Source organism: Tasmannia lanceolata, unplaced genomic scaffold (assembly GCF_043159265.1).
Source record: "Tasmannia lanceolata isolate RefF3 unplaced genomic scaffold, GAP_Taslan_0.1 ptg000019l, whole genome shotgun sequence".
Taxonomy (NCBI): Eukaryota; Viridiplantae; Streptophyta; class Magnoliopsida; order Canellales; family Winteraceae; genus Tasmannia; species Tasmannia lanceolata.
Window position 1 is genome coordinate 8,689,572 of NW_027518696.1, and position 17,846 is coordinate 8,707,417.

Consider the following 17,846-nt stretch of genomic DNA (forward strand, 5'->3'; position numbering starts at 1 on the left):
CTTATTTTATTATAAACTCTTTTTTAGCTCTTCTTTAACTAATCTTTGATGTTGTATCATATATATACTTTCTATTTTAGCTGTGTCCCCGTTTCTAAATTTCGGGGGTTTGCCCTGTCCGACACTCCATGCCCGTGTCGACACGCGACACCCGTGTCTGTGTCCACAAATCATAGTGTTAATCAAATCAACAACTTCTTGTATACTGCCCATGTGATCTTTTGCCATGCTCGTCGGCTTCTGCTTTAAAAAACTACATATCCAGATGGTAGATTATTCTTTTCTTTGGAACAGTTTGAAATTTAAAGAAAAGGAATAAAAAGGAAGAATTACAGCTGATAAATAACAGAAGCTCGACTCCTCCTCCATTTCCAAGTTTTCCAATAGTAATCACTAAGCACAGTCTCAACTTACATCCCTTCGAATGAAAAAATCAGGTGTATTCTGTGAATTAAGAAAGTACGCATCGCAGCATTTGAGACAAGGGTTTGTCCTTGGTTTAAATTTCTACGATTTGGCTCTGAATCTCAGGGAATCATGAAATGACGATGTCCACAACCATGAGACTGGAATCAATTCATGGGCTGCTCCTTATTGCCAACAAAAGCCTAACTTGGGCAGACCCTTTCAAGCAGCTTTTCCGTTTCAGATCCCATCTCAACGACATCCACTTTCATTCGCTGACGCATCAGAGGATCTGTTTTTCCAGAAGCTACATACGTACGAAGCAGCAAGTTGTAGCCTTCCAGATCAAGGCAATTGACCTTCTTCAACTTCTTGCAAAACTCCTCAGCGCCATTAACATCCTTTTCTTCCTCAAAATACTTCAAAAAAGCCCTAACATTTTCTTGGCTTGGCCTCCACTCGGTCTTCTTCAATTTAGAAATAGCAATCTCCAAACACTTCAACGCCATTACCATCAGTTGGTTCTTTAAGTAGAAATCCATGAGCATATTCAGGGTCCGAAAATTGGGTATGTGTCCATTCTTTACAGTCCTTTCAAAAAGTGAATAAGCTTCATCAATCATGCCCAATCGGTTGTAAGCATTTATCAGAACATACGCCAACCTGATATCATAGCTCGAGCAACCCGCTTCCCATTCCTCAAAGCATTTCTTCATGCCATCCATATCGTCCAATTTAGCAAGGGCGTGAAGCATGGTGAGATAGTTCTTATTTGTAGTCTCCGAAAAGGCTAATTTCAGAGATTTCCATACCCGATTAACCGCTGCTAAATTGCCAGTACCTGCATATAAGCTGATGAGATAATCCAAAATAGTGCGATCGGGAGGGTTATTCATTTTCTCGAGCTCTTTAAGAGTTGACTCAGCCTTCTCGAAAAGGCCGGCGGCAATGTAAATACTAGCCAAGCTACTGTATTGATTCCAGTGGCATTTAACGGCATCTCCCCTTTCTACCTCCTCCATAACTCTCTCCACAGCTTCTATATCTTTTAAAGAAGCATAGCTATTCATCAAGACATTATAAGTAACATTATCCAGTGGGATATTTTTCGCCTTCATTTCTTGTACTAGTGGAGGAACCTTCTCGGGCTGACCCAACCTCATGTATAGGCACATTATATTGTTATAGGCTATAGGAGTAGAAGCAAAATTCAGTTTGTTCATCGTATCGAAGAGTGACATTGCCTTTTCTGACATTTTCTCCTTGCAATAACAGTTTAGAAGTGCTCCATAGGTAAACTTGCTCTTTGCAGGTGGTGGTAGACTTTCAAAGTACTTCTCAGCTGAATCAATCCCTTTGGCCTTTGATATAAGATCTACACGTATAGCATGGTCGCTGTAGGTAAAGTTTAAACTGCTCTTTTCCATCCATTCTGATATCTGAGCATAAGAAATTAAGAACCCATGAGAATGACTATTGAAGAAATGAGATTCTAAACAGTACTAATAGAAGAGATGAAAAGAGAAAAGGGAAGGGCAGAACTAAGCATTCTACAATAGATAAAAACAGAACATTGTGTAATATTGAAATTCATGAGATTTGAAAGCTATGCTGCTGGCATGCGTTACATATATTTAAACTCTCTAATTATATGTTCATACAAAGCACCCGATACAAAATTTCTGATAAATTCTTAATATGATGCAGATCATTTCCCAATGAACATATAAAATCATATATTGGCTGTTAAATACAAACTACACACTTTACGTGCGTTTTTTGATAAACCCCCAATTTCAATATGGGTTGTAACAATTGCAGTTTACAAACCTAACCTGCAATCTAAAAATGCCCAAATTGCACCCAAATCGTAAATTGGGTGTACATCCAAATTAACTGCTATTCATTTATGATGCTTTGTATGCACACCCAAATAGAAATTTGAAGAGGAGGGGACTAACCAGGAGGGCGTGGCGGAATCTCTTGAACTTGCGGAGCTGATTGATGCAGCCAACGATGTAGTATTTGTCTAAGTGTTTGCCCTCATCTTTCCATTGTTCAATAACTTTAGCCACGCTCCCATCGCTCATTCCCCCTAAGGAAGATAATCGACGGTAGAGTGAGTCTTCCGAAACTCGTTTCTTAGTCCTACTCGTCTCCGCCATTGTACTCAACTGTCTTCTCGTTGTTGCTAACTCAAACAGCAACGAGAATGCCCAACTACTACTTTTCTTCGCCATTTTTTCCCTCTCTCGAGAGGGTTTTGCAGAGGGTTTTTGTAAGGGGAAGAGGGGCAATGTTTTTTGGGCATGGATATGATTTTCTAATCGATGTGATGATCCATCGGCTGTGGGGTCCATGAAATGGACGATCCAGATGATTTGATAACCCACCTCATTTAGGGTGTGTTCGGCAACTATTCTTTTACCATTCTGGGGTGGAAAGTGACGAAAGCAACAAAAAAATAAAAAAAATTCTCAAAAATCTTGTTCCGCTGGATGACCCGCTATGGCCCGTTTACAAAATTTCTGCCTGTTGACTAAAAAATAGGCCCGTCCCACTTTAGGCCGACCATACCATTCAGATTTTTGCTATCCGGAAGGTTTGAACTCGAAACCTCTAGCTCTGATACCATGAAGAATTATGATATTTTACTAATTTCTGAATGTATTACAATGGATCTTAAGGTGTGCTTATATTGAGCACATACAAGATAAACATAGAAAGAAATAAACATAACCAAGGCAAGAATTAATTCTAGAAATCCTACCTACTAAGATTAACTTAATTGCTAATTTAAACTAACTACCTAATCTAGCCAAGTTACCCCCATTCAACCCACTTGCCTAATCTAGCACCATGGTGATCCAACGCTGTGAATTCAACATAATCTGATTGTGAGATCTCACATATTCTAACAAGCTCTGCTGCTTTCTTGAATATGCCTTTGCGTCTCTTTTGAGAAACACACCTGCCTTGTGCCCTTCTTCTCTATCTTCTTAATTTCAATCTTCCTCTTTCCCATATTTCTCTCTTTTCTGTCTCACTCTCTTTGTCTCCTCCCCTTGCTATTTATAAAGGAAAAGGATATGGTAAGCGTGATTAAGAGAGATGGTAATGGTGATTAAGAAAGATGGTAATGGTCCATTTCAAAAAAAAGAAAGATGGTAATGGTGATTAAGAGAGATGGGAGAACCAAGAATTAGAATGCGAAGATATTACCTTTTTGTGCAAGCCAACGACCGTTTTAGGTCCGTAGGAAATTTTTAATTAAAAACTTTTTTCATGGAAATTTTTTATTGGAATTTTATTTATGGGGATTTCTTGTACGAGAAATTAGATGGTGGAAGGCCGTATATGCACTTGCAGCCCCCCAAATCAGTGGGGCCCATATTTTTTGGGTGATCCAAACCGTTCATTTGTTGTGCCCCTGATGTAGATAGGGTGTGGCCAGAAAATATTCTCCATTTTAAACCTCCACAAGTCGAAGGGCTAGGAACAATCCAATGGAGAATATTTCTGGGAGTACCCTCTCTACATCAGGGCCTAACAATGCACCCCCATGACCCCATGCATAGTAAGGGTGGGGGCCATAATTTTACAACGCATGTTATCATACCGAGGCCCATCATTTTACATATGTTTTTACAGTGCCCATCATCTCCACCAAAATCCATTCATAGGGTGGGCCCACGATCCATTTTACCTATATGTTCTGATGCGGTGGGTCCCGATCTCCACTCAAGTCCATGCATAGGGTGTGGGGGCCCACCATTTTACTCCTCGTGTATTGGGTGGGACTGGGACCGATTACTTTATAAGTATTTAAGCAAAGTGATATATCTGTCTCTTTTCTTCCCTGGGCCAGTCCCCTCTAGTGTATTTGTGAATTGTGATTACTTTTTTTATAATATAGTGGGGACCCAAGGAAGAGAATAGATCGATATCTGAGATTAGACCCTTCAAATCTAATATCGGTTGATCCTTTTCCAAGTGCTTTTCATATTCTACTTTCAAATTATGGGTCACACTCCTTTGGTTGTACATAGTTAGAGCTTAGGGTTAGCCGGTTAGGGAAGGGAAGAGGGGAAAAACTTTATTTCACAAGTGTGATACAATGAGTTTGAGCCCACCATGATTTTATTTTACAAGTATGGTAAACTCAAGGTAGGTTAATCATGCATTTTATTTCACAAATGCTACATATTTAGAGTGTGACCACTATGCTTTTATGTCATTCATTGTTTTGATAAAATCTAATTTATTTTTCATCTACTTTTAGCCTTGTATTCTCCTTTCACTAATCTTTATGGTTTTAACAATTTTTATATATTTTTTGTATTTTTCATGTATTTTTATCAGAATTCACAACTCACCTGACTCAGCTACTTCAACTCAATTTTCAATCGCGCCGGGCCGAGTCGACCAAGATTCGCCTTGATTGTGTTTTGACATGCATCCACATTTTGAAAGACTCCTAATAACAACTTCAAACTAGATCCAACTCCGAATCTGATCTTCTCAATGTCAACCAAACCATAAGCCTCAAACCCCATTGTTTTTATCGTGTTCTGCCAACAAAAGCCTACTATGGGCTGACCCTCTCAAGAAGCTTCTAAGATTCAGATTTCAGAGCACATCTCAATCCCATTCACTTTCATTCGCCGACGTATCAGAGGCTCTGATTTTCCAGAAGCTACATACGTGCAAAGCAGAAAACCATACACTTCTAAATCGAGATATTTTACCTTCCCCAACTTCCTGCATAACTCCTCAGCAACACCACCTTTTATTGGTTTGGCTGCCACTCATTCTACCTCCCTTTAGAGATAGCAATATCCAGTCTTAAACGCTGAATCCATCTGATCATTCTTGAAGCAGTAATCCAGGAACATCTCCAAAGTCCTAAGTTGGGTTCAGATCCCTAATGGAGCTCCCACTAAATAACTCAGCTTCTCTGACCATGTCGCATACCATGTAAGCATTTATAAGAACATTTGTCAACCCGATACCGTAGCTCCAGCAACATGATTCCCATTCTACAAAGCATTCCTTGAGGCCATCAAAATCATCCAGTTTAACAAGGAGTGTCAAAGCCTTCTCTGACATTTTCTCCCTGTAAAAACAGTTTAGCAGTGCTTCTTAAATCAACTGGCTCTTCGTAAATTGTGAGAGACCATCATAGTACTTCTCTGCCACATGAATCCCACTTGTTCTTTCTAGAAGGTCCAGGCGAATTGCATAATCACTGTACAACAAGTTAATACCCCTAGTTTCCACCCATTCTGATAGCTGCCTATAAGAAATCAAGAACAGGTGAGAAAGCTGCTGAAGAAATTTGATCGTAACAGATCCTGATTAATTATTTATTTGTTTTTGGAATGGATAACTTCAGTGGAAGAATGGGAAAACAACAACAATAATATGTGACTTTGTGGAGAATTTTAAGAGTTCTCCCCAAACACAACACAAAAATTCCAGAAGTATGTAAGCAGGTCAATAAAATTAAACAAAGAAGACCATGTAAAACAGGAGAAACAAACAATTCTAAAAACAGATAAACTAACAGAACAACCAAAATTGTGTCCCCATGATCCATGGACTGATTCTGCAAAGGAGATGCACCAAAAGTTCAATTTCAAACCTATTTTATATATTTATTGTCAGTAACTGCAGCCTGGTCTGAAAACTTCCCGACTGAATCATCGACTCGTCTGGGTCAACTTACTTTTATCTGGTCCCATTTTTGCCCAAACAATTCAATGAGGAAATCCTTTGACTCCAATGACTAACCTGAGTCAACTGCTTTTACCTTTACCCAGTTCTCATCCAAATCTGAGTTTTAAACACTTATCTGCTGATATATGGTGTTGATACAGAGCCTCTGAAATTTCGGATAGTATTATTTTTTTTTTAAAAGGTTCTGAAAATAATGTGGTCCATTTTCCATAAGAAACTACAATGATACAAGGCAATGTGATTCCACCCTTTAAAGATCCTTATTTCAATTATTTGGTAGTATAAAATAATTCCAAGAGTATTTATCATGACCTTTTCATTACAAGATAACCCATATGGTGGAAATAATAGTTCCCTATGGCCCAGTTTAGATTGCAGGAATTTTCTGGAAAAGTTTGGAAAAGAATAATATTTCTAAAATTTCCTACTTTCTTTACACACCAAAAAAAGATGACTTGAACCAACCTTATCCAATTTGTATTTAGAGGGATCTTCAATTTATAATGATATCCCTCTTCTTTCCCTCTATGTCATGGAAAGAAAAAAATTCCCTTAAAAAAATTCATTAGAATGTTTTTCTTGCAATCCAAACAAGGCCTAACATAACGCAAATAACAAGGACCTATTAACTATTTCCCATAAGACCATATAGATGTGCACATATATAGAAGCACATTGTACGTAATGTAGCAATTTCAAGAACTTTAGCAATGTAATTCCACTAAAAGGAATTTTAGAAAAAAAAGGAAAAGGACAAAAAAGCCTCAGACTGCAATCCAAGACAAACGAACCACACACTAGAAGACGATAGTCGAGGCTGTGGTCATGCTGGAACCCTGAGGCAGCAAAGAATGGAGAAAATAAAGTTGCAGGATGGTCATAAGTGTAAAGAACCTGGACACCAAACATTCAAGTGACTAAAAAGGTGGACTGATGGATGAGCAAAACCTAGTTGAGCCGATAGATAGAAGACTGGAGAAAGAAAAAAGAGATTTAAGGAGTGATAGAAGAGCAAGAGAAATATTAACTTGGGATTGGAACTGACGAACGAGCGACCTGGTGGAACTTCTGCTTACAGAAGTGATCTAAAGTTCTAAACAGAAAATGTTTGCGTCAAATCTGTAATTGTGTGAATCAAATGAATTAAACCTCTACTTCACTCAGCTCCCCAAATCCCTTGAAGCTGGGGAACATCTGTTAAATCAAATCAGTGGTCCCTCTTATATAAACCATGTGATCTTCGATGGTGAAACCAGTCAGATGTCAGGCCCCACCAACCTCCCTACTCCTTACATTTGATAATTATCAGATCAAAAATTAGGCTTTCCAAGTTTGCTTACACTGGATTTCAGTTTAGATGGTTCCAATTGAATCATTCCTGCAAAGAATAAAGAACAGCATGTAAAAACATAGAGTTGCTTTTTCATCTATGCGTACCAATGATCTCAACAGAACAAATTATTTGCATCACATCCGCAATCGTATGAGGCAAATGAATACTTAGCAAATGAATAATTATCAGATCAAAAAATCATAGTTTTCAAGTTTGCTTGCACTGAATTTCACTTTAGATGGTCCCAATTGGATCATTCCTTCAAAAACAAAATAACAGCAGGGAAACACACATTGTGATGCTTTTTCATCTATACATACAAATGATCTCAACAGAACAAAAAATTTGCAACATATCCACAATCATATGAGGCAAATCACTTATCTACTTTGTTTAGCTCCCTCAATTCCTTGAGGCTTTGGAGTACCTGTTAATCCTATGATTCAGCCAACACTTCAAATTTATTTCCGACACACCTGTCCTGCCGTGTCCACACGTGTCGACAATCCTTTGGACCTTTTAAATGTACTGCTATAAGTTTTAGACTTAATGTGGGTGTGTGGACACATTTTTGTGCCGTGTCAAGTGTGGCATTTTATTTTATTATTGCATATTGTGTTTACCTCTTTTATTATTAACTCTTCTTTTATTATAAACTTTTTTTTAGCTCTTTTTTTTTTTAATAAGGCAGTTCTATATAAAAACAGAACCGAGATGGTCCTGAAGAGAAACAAAGAGAAGAGAAAATTACAATAAGTCAAGGAGGAAGATAATCAAACCACTCTAAAGCTGCCCTAAAAACACCTCCCCTAGGTAGAGAGTCTGCTTCAGCATTGGCTGATCTCCTAACATCGTCAAAAACAATAGAAGAACCCTGAACCAGGTCCTCAATCTCCTCGAAAAAAGGCAAAAATCTCCAAGGAGGGATCGCCTCACCCGAAAGCCAGAATTACATTTAAGGAATCCCCTTCCACTATAATTTTGTCAAAAGTCGATCTATCCAAATACTTGATCCCGCTATGAACAGCTCTGACCTCTGCTTCATTTGAGTTCGCTACTCCGATAGGTCCCGAGTAAGCCCAAAGAACTTCCCCCTTGTCATTTCTGCATAAACCCCCAATTCCTGATTCTCCAGGGTTACCAAGAGACGAACCATCGAAGTTAAGCTTCATTTGCCCATCTGAAGGAAGATGCCAAGATTGGATGATTTTCACTTTGCTGACCCCTTCCTTACAGATGATTGCCCATCCTTCCCAAAAGTCAAAAGCTGTAACAAAACGAAACAGAGGGAGGCTCCGAGCCCAAGATATAACAGCAGCTATCAGCTTTACATAAATCCAATAGGGAGACCTAGCCTCTCCTTCAAAGACTCGCGCATTCCTCTCTTTCCACAAGAACCACCACGTAGCCAGTAGGCACATCTTCCAGAGAATCCTGCCTTTCTTTCTCCAAGGATTCCACTCCGAACTCCTAATGAAGTCAGCCATAGTTTTGGATGGGACCCAACAGATCCCAAAGCGAGCAAAAATGAGACCCCAAATGACTCCAACTACCTTGCAATGGATGAAAAGGTGATCTATTGATTCGCCATCAGATAAGCAGAGAGGACAGTGATCTACCAACCACATTCCACGCTTCCTTAAAAAATCCATTGTCTGAATACGACCACTGCAAACTGACCACCCAAAGAAAGCAACTCTCGGCGGACAAAAGAACTTCCATATTGAGGAAGACAAGGGCTCTACTATACTAAAAATCATGTGATGGTAAAAAGATTTAACTGAAAATAAGCCAGAAGTGCTCCAAACCCATACTCGACTATCTGCGCCCGCTTTCTTGATGTAGCAAGCTTCTAATAGGGATAGGAATTCTTGAAGATAATTTAATTCTCTATCAAAAAAGGCTCTTCTAAACTTGGGAGTCCAAACCACTTTCGCATTCACTCTTTCGAAACAGTCTTTGACCCATGCCCCTTTCTGAGACGACACCATAAATAACTCAGGGAAAAGCTCCTTGAGAGGCACAGCCAAGCACCAAGGATCTAGCCAAAAACGAATCCTATCTCCCACATGGACCTTGAAACGAATGTCTTTCGAAAAAAGAACCTCCACCTTCAAAATATCCCTCCACACCGAGACACCTTTGAATTTATAATTGTCAGCAGAGCACCAGTTTCCTTTCGAGAACCCATACTTACTTCCAATAACTCTAACCCACAAAGAAGACTGTTCTTCGCCAAACCTCCAAAGCCACTTTCCCAATAGAGCCTTGTTAAAACCTTGAACCCTCCTAAGACCCAATCCTCCATTTTTTATAGGGAGACAAACCGCACTCCATTTAACCAAAGGAATCCCTTTTTAAGAACCGAATCCTCCCCACAAAAATCTTCTCTGGATTTGCTCAATTCTCTGAGCTACACTCACAGGACATTTAAAAAGAGAAAGAAAATATATCGGAATATTTGATAAAACTGCCTTTATGAGAACCAACCTACCCCCTTTGGATACCAAGTTACGCTTCCAGGTTTCCAATCTCTGCTCAATTCTATGAATAATGGGGATCCATAAATTTTTGTTTGGTCTTCCCACTCCTAGCTGAAGGCCAAGATAAGAGGCTGGTAGAAAATCGAATGCACAACCCAGGATACCTGCAAAGGAGGAAGCGTCACACTCGGGAACGTTGATCGCATACAGCCTGGATTTCACAAAATTAGATCTCTGGCCCGAGACCATCTCATAACACCTTAAGATTGCTTTAAGATTTAGAATCTGGGAGACAACCGGAGGACAAAACAGGAGAGTATCGTCCGCAAATTTGATGTTGTATCATATATATACTTTCTATTTTAGCTGTGTCCCCGTTTCTAAATTTTGGGGGTTTACCGTGTCCGACACTCCGTGCCCATGTCGACACGCGACACCCGTGTCCATGTTCACAAATCCTAGTGTTAATCAAATCAACAACTTCTTGTATACTGCCCATGTGATCTGTTGCCATGCTCGTCGGCTTCTGCTTTAATAAACTACATATCCAGAATGTAGATTATTCTTTTCTTTGAAACAGTTTGAAATTTAAAGAAAGGGAATAAAAAGGAAGAATTACAGCTGATAAATAACAGAAGCTCAACTCCTCCATTTCCAAGTTTTCCAATAGTAATCACTAAGCACTGTCTCAACTTTGTATTCTGTGAATTAAGAAAGTTCGCATCACAGCATTTGAGACAAGGGTTTGTCCTTGGTTTAAATTTCTACGATTTGGCTCTGAATCTCAGGGAATCATGAAATGACGATGTCCACAACCATGAGACTGGAATCAATTCATGGGCTGCTCCTTATTGCCAACAAAAGCCTAACTTGGGCAGACCCTTTCAAGCAGCTTTTCAGTTTCAGATCCCATCTCAACGACATCCACTTTCATTCGCTGACGCATCAGAGGATCTGTTTTTCCAGAAGCTACATACGTACGAAGCAGCGAGTTATAGCCTTCCAGATCAAGGCAATTGACCTTCTTCAACTTCTTGCAAAACTCCTCAGCGCCATTAACATCCTTTTCTTCCTCAAAATACTTCAAAAAAGCCCTAACATTTTCTTGGCTTGGCCTCCACTCGTCCTTCTTCAATTTAGAAATAGCAATCTCCATACACTTCAACGCCATTACCATCAGTTGGTTCTTTAAGTAGAAATCCATGAGCATATTCAGGGTCCGAAAACTGGGTATGTGTCCATTCTTTACCGTCCTTTCAAAAAGTGAATAAGCTTCATCGATCATGCCCAATCGGTTGAAAGCATTTATCAGAACATACACCAACCTCATATCATAGCTCGAGCAGCCCGCTTCCCATTCCTCAAAGCATTTCTTCATGCCATCCATATCGTCCAATTTAGCAAGGGCGTGAAGCATGGTGAGATAGTTCTTATCTGTGGTCTCCGAAAAGGCTAATTTCAGAGATTTCCATACCCGATTAACCGCTGCTAAATTGCCAGTACCTGCATATAAGCTGATGAGATAATCGAAAATAGTGCGATCGGGAGGGTTATTCATTTTCTCGAGCTCTTTAAGAGTTGACTCAGCCTTCTCGAAAAGGCCGGCGGCAATGTAAATACCAGCCAAGTTACTGTATTGATTCCAGTGGCGTTTAACAGCATCTCCCCTTTCTACCTCCTCCATAACTCTCTCCACAGCTTCTATATCTTTTAAAGAAGCATAGCTATTCATCAAGACATTATAAGTAACATTATCGAATGGGATATTTTTCACCTTCATTTCTTGTACTAGCGGAGGAACCCTCTCGGGATGACCTAACCTCATGTATAGGCACATTATATTGTTATAGGCTATAGGAGTAGAAGCAAAATTCAGTTTGCTCATCGTATCGAAGAGTGACATCGCCTTTTCTGACATTTTCTCCTTGCAATAACAGTTTAGAAGTGCTCCATAGGTAAACTTGTTCTTTGCAGGTACTGGTAGGCTTTCAAAGTACTTCTCAGCTGAATCAATCCCCTTGGCTTTTGATATAAGATCCACCCGTATAGCATGGTCGCTGTAGGTAAAGTTAAAATCCCTCTTTTCCATCCATTCTGATACCTAAAGATAAGAAATTAAGAATCCGTAAGAAAGACTATTGAAGAAATAAGATCTCAAAACCAGTGCCCAAAAAGTCAGCAGAGAAATTGGTAGAGTCAGCTCAGTTTTAGCCCCAAATGAGCTAGCACCAAGTTATCTATTGACTATGGTGAGTGAAGAATAACTCCCATATACTTCTTTTCTATTTTGTTTTCTGACATTTTTAAGGTTTTCCAAGGGGTCCACTACTCGGCAGAGCCAACTAAAACTTCGCTTTGTCAACTCGCCAGGCCTTTGGGCAATTATAGAGTTGAATTTGAGATTCTAAACAGAACTGAGAACTGACATTATCAACAACAAATAGAAGAGAAGTAAAAAAGAAAAGGGCAGAACTAAGAATTCCACAACAGATAAAAACAGAAGATTGTGTAATGCTAAATTCATGGGATTTGAAAGCTATGCTGCTGGCATACGCTACATATATTCAAACTCTCTAATTATATATTCATACAAAGCACCATATACAAAGCTTCTGAAAAATTCTAAATATGAACATATAAAATCATATATTGACTGTTAAATTCAAAATACACTCTTTGGGTGCGTTTTTTGATAAATCCCCAATTGCAATATGGGTTGTAACATTTTTAGACTGCAGTTTACAAACCTAACCTGCAATCTAAAAATACCCAACCTGCACCCAAGTCATAAATTGGGTGTGCATCCAAATTGACTGCTGTTCATCTTATGATGCTTTTTATGCACACCCAAATAGAAATTTGGAACCATTGTGGGAAACTCAATCAAGAAATGTGTAAAAAAAAAGCCAGAAAAATACAGTCAATATGAAACTTGGGTGTAGATCCAAATGCACCAAGAAATTGATTGGAGGATTTTTCTGGGGTTATTTGTCAAGGAGTGACAGGCAATTTGGGTAATTTAAGGGAAAGATGGAAGAGAAGGGTACTAACCAAGACGGCGTTGCGGAATCTCTTGAACTTGCGGAGTTGATTGATGCAGCCAACGATGTAGTATTTGTCTAAGTATTTGCCCTCTTCTTGCCATTGGTCTAGAACTTTATCCACGCTCCCATCTCTCATTCCCCCTAAGGGAGATAATCGACGGTAGAGTGAGTCTTCCGAAACGCGTTTCTTAGTCCCACTCGTCTTCGCCATTGTACTGCACTCTCTTCTCGTTGTTGCTAACTCAAACAGCAACGAGAATGCCCAACTACTACTTTTCTTCGCCATTTTTTCCCTCTCTCGAGAGGGTTTTGCAGAGGGTTTTTGTAAGGGGAAGAGGGGCAGTGTTTTTGGGCATGAATATGATTTTCTAATCGATGTGATGGTGTTAGAGAATAAGATCAGATATGATCTTCTAAGAATTGATTCTTGGAGTGATTGGGGTGGATTTGTAGTAGGATTAGATCAGGCAACTAAGATTAGCATAGTTGCTGCATCTGATTTCGTAAAAAAAAAAAAAAAAAAAAAAGGAGGATCGAGGGAGATGAGAGAACTGAGAGGTGGCCTCTGGATCCCTCCTGCCTTCGCAAGTGTTGCTAACGCAGTTCCGGTGGGAAGAAGAGACCTCTCTGGATGCCTCCTGGATTAGCAAGTGGAGCCTATCCCTTTGGGGGCTGGAAGGGTTGGGGCAAATAGTACCCTGGATGAGGCTACTATTAGGACAAGGCAGGAGCAAAGGTGGGTAACCTTCAAAGGGAAGAAAGCTAAAAGGTCTGACAGAGTGGCTAGAAGGAGGGTTGAAGGTGGTTTTGGGGATTGGAGGTGTTGTAGGTGTGGTTTTAGGAATTTAAAAAAACGAATGGAGTGCGGGGAATGTAAAAAGGTCTGGTCTGGAAGAAGGGATTTCAATTTTCCTATTCAGCAAAAAATCCTGAGGCCAGGGGAAGATCTGGTGGATGAAAGAGCGAATAAGTCAGGGGGTGGTCGAGTCCCTAACTTCTCAAGGAATAGCCATCAACTTAGAGGTTATCCCCTTATAATCCATTAGCAATGCGGATCTGGGTTTTTGGGGATCGATCAGCCCTGGGTGTTCTGGGGATCTTCCTGCTATGGAGGTCTGGCTCTCTAAAAGAAGTGGTGGTGCCGGAAAGGTTGTGGTGTATAAGATAGCTGCCCCGGAGATTTTGATTATCCTTCAGGCTGGGGTAGACAGAAAAAGCTCTATGGAAAACTGGAAGAAAGCCATCAACTCTCCTTTTTTTTGTGAACTTTTAAGGGGACCAAAGTTCACAGTGGTGGTCTATCTATGGGGTTCCGCCTGAGGCTTGGAGTGAAGAGAACTTTGCAAAAATTGGGGAGAGGATCGGAAAGGTGATAGAGTTGGATGAGTCGTGCATGGCGGGATTTGGGTACTCTGTAGCAAGAATGCTTATTTGTACGGAAGGAATCGTGGACAAAGAGATCGCCTCGCAAGTCTCCCTCCGGGTGCGACCAGATGGGTTAAAGCAAAAAGAGAAGTGGAAGAGATTTATAGCAGCGTCTCAGAAGAGAATTCTTTAGAGGGTAGTGATTTATTGGGTAGCTTAGAGGAAGAATCCATTCAAAACTTAGAGGAAGAATTAATGGCGGTTGGTGTGGAAAACGGTGGCTCTGCGCTCGTTCCCGAGGGCGATGGAGAAGATGAGGAGGAGGTGCATGTTAGTGGTGGCTACTATCATGTTAATCAAAGGGATCATGATAGCAATCTACCACCTGGCAGCCTTTTTGAATTTCAAAACTGTGGGTCCCCTGTGGATACTGGTGGCGTAGTTTGCATGGAGGTTGTCCTATCGAGGAGATGGTGGTGGACCCTACATCAGTAATGGATAGATATTTTTCGTCTTTTGATGATTGTCCCTCGGATTCTCAGTTGGTGGGCCTCCTTAATCCAATGTGGGCTTGGCCCTCTCCAGTTAGGAGTCCAGTGGGGTTGTGTAACCACTGGGCCTCGGACTCGAGTGAGGCTTCTAATGACCAAATTGAAGAAATCAGCTTAGCATCCGACGGATATGATTTTTATCCGGTCCTTCAACAACTTCAAGCTAGTGGGTCCTCAAATGCAAATTCTGATCAGCTCTTAAGCCTTGTCAACGCTAGATCTTGGAATTGTTACCCCCTCCCTTTGACTGGTTCTGTTTCTCAGATGGAGGCCAGAGAAGAGGCTCCTGAGCCTTATAGGGGGAGAAGCTCTGCGGCCATAAGGAAATGGAGTAGAAGAGTTACTAGAATTGCTTCAAACTTGACCTGTGAGGAACAGAATCTTAATCCTAATTGGAGTCCAATTGTTGAGGAAGACAGAGAGGGAGGGGGGAGAATTCTTTCAGAGGGTCTGATCCAATCGGGGGTGGTGATGCCCGGGATGGTGAGCCTGGTCATTTGCCTCTCTGTGCGGAGGCTCTTATCCAGGCCAGGTCAAGGCATAAAAAGAGTAGTATGTGCACTTTCTCTGTGAAAGCCGTAAAAGATGGCCCAATTATGAAAATCTCTGTTGATAATTTGATGAGAGTATCATTGGAGGATATTTCTGGGATCATCAATGCGTAGCAAATTTTTTTGGTTTCTTCAGTAGTAGGGAGGGGCGGGCCAAAAGTGTTAGAGTGTGTGACCAGGAAGGCAGATTGTCAAGACTCTAAGCCTTGTCTCTGGGTAAGAGGTGCGGTAGGGAGCTCTGGAAAGGGGAGGGGAGTAAGCCTCCAAGCCTTTGGGGGCTGGATGAATCTGTCAATCATACTTATGGGGTTTTCAACAGTTTGGGTGTGGTGGCTTCTCGAGGGGAGGAAAATTTGAAGGCTCAAATTAGGGCCGCAGAAGTAAAGGATTTAGAAGTTGTTGAGGCCGCCAAGAGAGCAGCGGAATCAGCCAAAAAGAAGGAAAGGGAGTTGAGAAGATTAGAATCAGGGATTAACTATGACAGAGGGTCGAATGAGGATGAGCATTGTTGTGAGGTGGGAGGAAGGGTCACTGGGGGTCGTAAGGGGAGGAGTTCGCCTAAGCCTTTCGTCCAATGAAGATAGTATCATGGAATTCTAATGGGTTAGGGTCGCAGGGGAAGAGATTGCAAGTAAAGGAGTTGATTAATAGTTCTAAGCCGGATCTGATGTGTCTGCAAGAAACCAAACTGGAATTGATTTCTAGAGGGGTCTTTTGGGGTTTGGGATTTTGATTTTATTCCTTCTCAAGGGGCTTCTGGTGGTATATTAGTGGCCTGGAATGGGAGCGCCTGGAAGCTGAGCGTCTCAGAAGAGACTTCTTTAGAGGGTAGTGATTTATTGGGTAGCTTAGAGGAAGAATCCATTCAAAACTTAGAGGAAGAATTAATGGCGGTTGGTGTGGAAAACGGTGGCTCTGCGCTCGTTCCCGAGGGCTACGGAGAAGATGAGGAGGAGGTGCATGTTAGTGGTGGCTGCTATCATGCGCATCAAAGGGATCATGATAGCAATCTACCACCTGGCAGCCTTTTTGAATTTCAAAACTGTGGGTCCCCTGTGGATACTGGTGGCGTAGTTTGCATGGAGGTTGTCCTATCGAGGAGATGGTGGTGGACCCTACATCAGTAATGGATAGATATTTTTCATCTTTTGATGATTGTCCCTCGGATTCTCAGTTGGTGGGCCTCCTTAATCCAATGTGGGCTTGGCCCTCTCCAGTTAGGAGTCCAGTGGGGTTGTGTAACCACTGGGCCTCGGACTCGAGTGAGGCTTCTAATGACCAAATTGAAGAAATCAGCTTAGCATCCGACGGATATGATTTTTATCCGGTCCTTCAACAACTTCAAGCTAGTGGGGCCTCAAATGCAAATTCTGATCAGCTCTTAAGCCTTGTCAACGCTAGATCTTGGAATTGTTACCCCCTCCCTTTGACTGGTTCTGTTTCTCAGATGGAGGCCAGAGAAGAGGCTCCTGAGCCTTATAGGGGGAGAAGCTCTGCGGCCATAAGGAAATGGAGTAGAAGAGTTACTAGAATTGCTTCAAACTTGACCTGTGAGGAAGAGGATCTTAATCCTAATTGGAGTCCAATTGTTGAGGAAGACAGAGAGGGAGGGGGGAGAATTCTTTCAGAGGGTCTGATCCAATCGGGGGTGGTGATGCCCGGGATGGTGAGCCTGGTCATTTGCCTCTCTGTGCGGAGGCTCTTATCCAGGCCAGGTCAAGGCATAAAAAGAGTAGTATGTGCACTTTCTCTGTGAAAGCCGTAAAAGATGGCCCAATTATGAAAATCTCTGTTGATAATTTGATGAGAGTATCATTGGAGGATATTTCTGGGATCGTCAATGCCTAGCAAATTTTTTTGGTTTCTTCAGTAGTAGGGAGGGGCGGGCCAAAAGTGTTAGAGTGTGTGACCAGGAAGGCAGATTGTCAAGACTCTAAGCCTTGTCTCTGGGTAAGAGGTGCGGTAGGGAGCTCTGGAAAGGGGAGGGGAGTAAGCCTCCAAGCCTTTGGGGGCTGGATGAATCTGTCAATCATACTTATGGGGTTTTCAACAGTTTGGGTGTGGTGGCTTCTCGAGGGGAGGAAAATTTGAAGGCTCAAATTAGGGCCGCAGAAGTAAAGGATTTAGAAGTTGTTGAGGCCGCCAAGAGAGCAGCGGAATCAGCCAAAAAGAAGGAAAGGGAGTTGAGAAGATTAGAATCAGGGATTAACTATGACGGAGGGTCGAATGAGGATAGGCATTGTTGTGAGGTGGGAGGAAGGGTCACTGGGGGTCGTAAGGGGAGGAGTTCGCCTAAGCCTTTCGTCCAATGAAGATAGTATCATGGAATTCTAATGGGTTAGGGTCGCAGGGGAAGAGATTGCAAGTAAAGGAGT

At 41.3% G+C, this 17,846-nt stretch overlaps 1 protein-coding gene across 4 annotated transcripts; it reads right to left on the reverse strand.

Moving 5' to 3' along the window:
* Positions 1-341: 341 nt before the first annotated feature.
* On the reverse strand, positions 342-14,725 carry LOC143853427 (large ribosomal subunit protein mL101 (rPPR4)-like). Of its 4 annotated transcripts, XM_077363186.1 has the most exons (4): positions 13,012-13,145; positions 4,782-5,701; positions 2,367-3,473; positions 342-1,844 (listed from the first exon to the last, which is right to left on the reverse strand). In XM_077363186.1, exons 3-4 carry the CDS (start codon positions 2,763-2,765, stop codon positions 609-611), a joined length of 1,635 nt encoding a protein of 544 aa, XP_077219301.1. In that variant the 5' UTR covers positions 2,766-3,473; positions 4,782-5,701; positions 13,012-13,145; the 3' UTR covers positions 342-608. The 4 variants fall into 4 exon arrangements, with proteins under 4 accessions (XP_077219301.1, XP_077219299.1, XP_077219300.1 ...); XM_077363184.1 differs by having other exon boundaries at positions 2,367-5,701; XM_077363185.1 differs by having other exon boundaries at positions 2,367-5,697; positions 13,012-13,138.
* Between the last annotated feature and the right edge of the window lie 3,121 nt (positions 14,726-17,846).

What these genes read in the sequence shown, in the direction of transcription:
- LOC143853427 (XM_077363186.1), bottom strand. Translation starts at nt 2,765, where the DNA reads ATGGACCCCACAGCCGATGGATCATCACATCGATTAGAAAATCATATC. An exon ending in GATTCCGCCACGCCCTCCTG is followed by an intron (nt 1,845 to 2,366) that starts GTTAGTCCCCTC and finishes TCTTATGCTCAG; the next exon opens with ATATCAGAATGGATGGAAAA.